The following is a 3,026-nucleotide window of genomic DNA, read 5'->3' as shown; positions in this document are numbered from 1 at the left end:
CAGGTGCAGGCGGCAGGCCCGCTGCTTGCGCCCGCCGGTGCTGGGTGGTCGGTGGCGCGGTGCTGGTGCAGGCGGCAGGCCCGCTGCTACTGCTGGCTATCCTCTGGAAACCCGACGATCGAACGTGCGGCGGAGGCTTTTTGAAGAAAAACTTTGAAACGTACTCCTATCTTTGAAAACTCATTTTTGACAAGAGACTTTCTGCAGGCCTTATTAGTTCAGCCTGCCAAATTTATTTATTCTCTAAAAAAAATGAGCACAAATTATACCATTTCAACGATCTGGTGATTGTGCCACTATATAGGACCGTGCACACTCGAGGACTTCACTCATCCCCATCTTGTATCTACACAAGAAAAAAAAAAATGGACGCTTCAACCCTGCTATGGTTCCTCTACATCTCGCTCGCCTCCTGCCTCCTCTACAAGCTCTTCTTCGCTTCAACCAAGACGAGCTCCGGCAAGGCGCGGCGGCGCGCACCGCCGGGCCCGGCGCCTCTGCCGCTCGTCGGCAACATCCTGGAGCTCCGTGGCGAGCCGCACCACGCCCTCGCCAGGCTCGCCGCGACGCACGGCCCGGTGATGTCCCTGAGGCTGGGCACCACCGACGCCATCGTGGTCACCTCCGCCGCGGCGGCGCGCGACGTGCTGCAGAGGTACGACCACGTGCTGGCGGCGCGGTCGGTGAGCGACGCCGGGCGCGCGCTGGGGAACCACGAGCACTCCGTCATCTGGCTCCCGCCCACCAGCCCGCTGTGGAAGCGGCTCCGCGCCGTGTGCACCAACCACCTCTTCTCGGCGCGCGCGCTGGACGCCACGCGCGCCGCGCGGGAGGAAGGGGTGAGGCAGCTGGTCGCCTGCCTGGGCCGCCACGCCGGCGAGACCCCCGTGGACGTGGGCCGCGCCGTGTTCTCGTGCGTGCTCAACCTCGTCTCCCGCGCGCTCTTCTCCGAGGACGTGGTGGCCGACCTCAGCTCCGACCAAGCGCAGGAGCTGGAGATGCTGGTGAGGGACACCGTCGAGGAGGTCACCAAGCCCAACCTCTCGGACCTCTTCCCCGTGCTCGCCAGGCTCGACCTGCAGGGCCGCCGCCGCCGCTCCGCTGAGTTCGTGGCGAGGTTCTACGACTTCTTCGATCCGATCATCGCCCGCCGCATCGAAGCGCGCGGCGGCGGTGGTGAAAAGATTGATGATGATTTCTTGGACGTGTTGCTTCAGCTTCACTCGATGGGTCAACTCAGCCTGCAAACCATCAAGTCTTTTCTTTTGGTACGTTTCTGTCCATTTCATCGTGTTGACATATCCATCTCTCCCGAACCGTCCAAAATATATATGGTCCGCAAATTTGGCACTCACCTTTCTCGCAGTCTTGTGGTTGTGGATTTGTCAAAGAACGCAATCTTGTCTTGTGTGGATTTATCAAAGACCGCAAATTTGGCTCGTGCAGGATCTGTTTGCCGCTGGAACGGACACGAACGCGATCACGGTGGAGTGGACGATGGCGGAGCTGCTCCGGCACCCGGCCGTGATGGCCAAGGTCCGGGCGGAGCTGCGGGAGGCGCTGGGCTCGAAGCCTCACCCGGACGAGTCGGACGTCGGCAGGCTGCCCTATCTCCGCGCCGTGGTGATGGAGAGCATGCGGCTCCACCCGCCGAGCCCGATGCTGATGCCGCACCTGGCCATGGCCGGCGGCGCGGAGGTGGGCGGATTCGAGGTGCCCGCCGGCACCAAGGTGATCATAAACCTGTGGGCGATCATGCGCGACCGGGCGACGTGGGCGGAGCCCGAGGCGTTCGTGCCGGAGCGGTTCGTGGGCGCGAGCGACGCGGAGTTCCGTGGGAAGGACCGGCTCGAGTTCATGCCGTTCGGGGCCGGCCGGAGGTCGTGCCCCGGCACGCCGATGGCCACGCGGGTGGTGACGCTGCTCCTGGCATCCATGCTCCACGCGTTCGAGTGGAGGCTGCCCGAGGGGATGCAGCCGGGCGACGTGGACGTCAGGGACCGGTTTGGAACGTCGCTCAACATGGTCACGCCGCTCAAGGCCGTGCCGGTGCCGTCGCAACGGTGATGCACTGCAACGGCTTGTTTAGGCCCTCTTTAAATCCTCTAAAAATTCTGAGAATATAGTATCCTTAATAGTTATAGATAGATTCTTTATCCAACTATCCATTTCGAGTGTGGTTTGAGCCGGATGTGGTGTGGCAGCTCAGTTTTGTTTTTTCTTTCCTTCTCCTCCCTTGTCCTTTTGTTCTCCTCTCTCGTCCTTTTGTTTTTTTTTTTCTTCCTAGGCACTTCACGTGCAGGTCTATTTTCTTTGTCTGTATACTATGCTTTTGAGGGTCGTCTACCCTCCTCTTAATAAAATACGTGCATAGCATGTTCTCTAAAATCCAAACATCCACCTCAACCTTGACATGAAAAATCATGACTAAAATTACTATTTATTGATTTGTTGCAAGAAAAACTACTATTAAATAGCTGATAGATTCGACAGATAAACTCAAGTGAAAAGGACAGTAATAGATGCGAGGCACTTTCAACTAGAGTTTTAAATTTTTGTTTAGATGTTTATACTAGTCACATTCAAAATTACCAAAATTCACGAAATTTGAAAATTCCGATCATAGGAAATCACATTAATTGATCTTATGGTGTTCCTTTTTAAAAAGAGAATGGCATGAGATTTTATCCTTGTCTAAGGGTTTGCTTGGATGCACATATATATATACATCTCAATCCACATTATAAAATAGGTCTCTAAGCTAACTTCCACCTTAACCACTTCAAAACATGTGGAATGTGGTAAATATATATGCATCCAAACAAGGCTGGGTTTTATTCTGTGAATTAGAAATACTTATGCGTTGGTAGCGTTTATCATGTCGAATCGGTTGGGTCAAAATGTAAAATCTTGTTTTATGTGTTGGCGTTTCTATTTTGCACTTCTGAATCTTGACCGCTATTGACATGTTTTTGTTCGAACTAGTTCTGTAGTAGGAGCCAAAAAAAAATTGTGAGAAGATTCTT

At 54.4% G+C, this 3,026-nt stretch overlaps 1 protein-coding gene across 1 annotated transcript; it reads left to right on the top strand.

Annotated features, from left to right (window-relative positions):
• Positions 239 to 2,388, top strand: LOC8062762 (cytochrome P450 76M5). The gene is made up of 2 exons (XM_002462425.2): positions 239 to 1,268; positions 1,447 to 2,388. The coding sequence occupies exons 1-2, from the start codon at positions 366 to 368 to the stop codon at positions 2,065 to 2,067; spliced, it is 1,524 nt and encodes a 507-aa protein (XP_002462470.1). The 5' UTR covers positions 239 to 365; the 3' UTR covers positions 2,068 to 2,388.

Source organism: Sorghum bicolor, chromosome 2, assembly GCF_000003195.3.
Source record: "Sorghum bicolor cultivar BTx623 chromosome 2, Sorghum_bicolor_NCBIv3, whole genome shotgun sequence".
Lineage (NCBI taxonomy): Eukaryota > Viridiplantae > Streptophyta > Magnoliopsida > Poales > Poaceae > Sorghum > Sorghum bicolor.
This window is presented reverse-complemented; position numbering and strand designations above follow the sequence as displayed.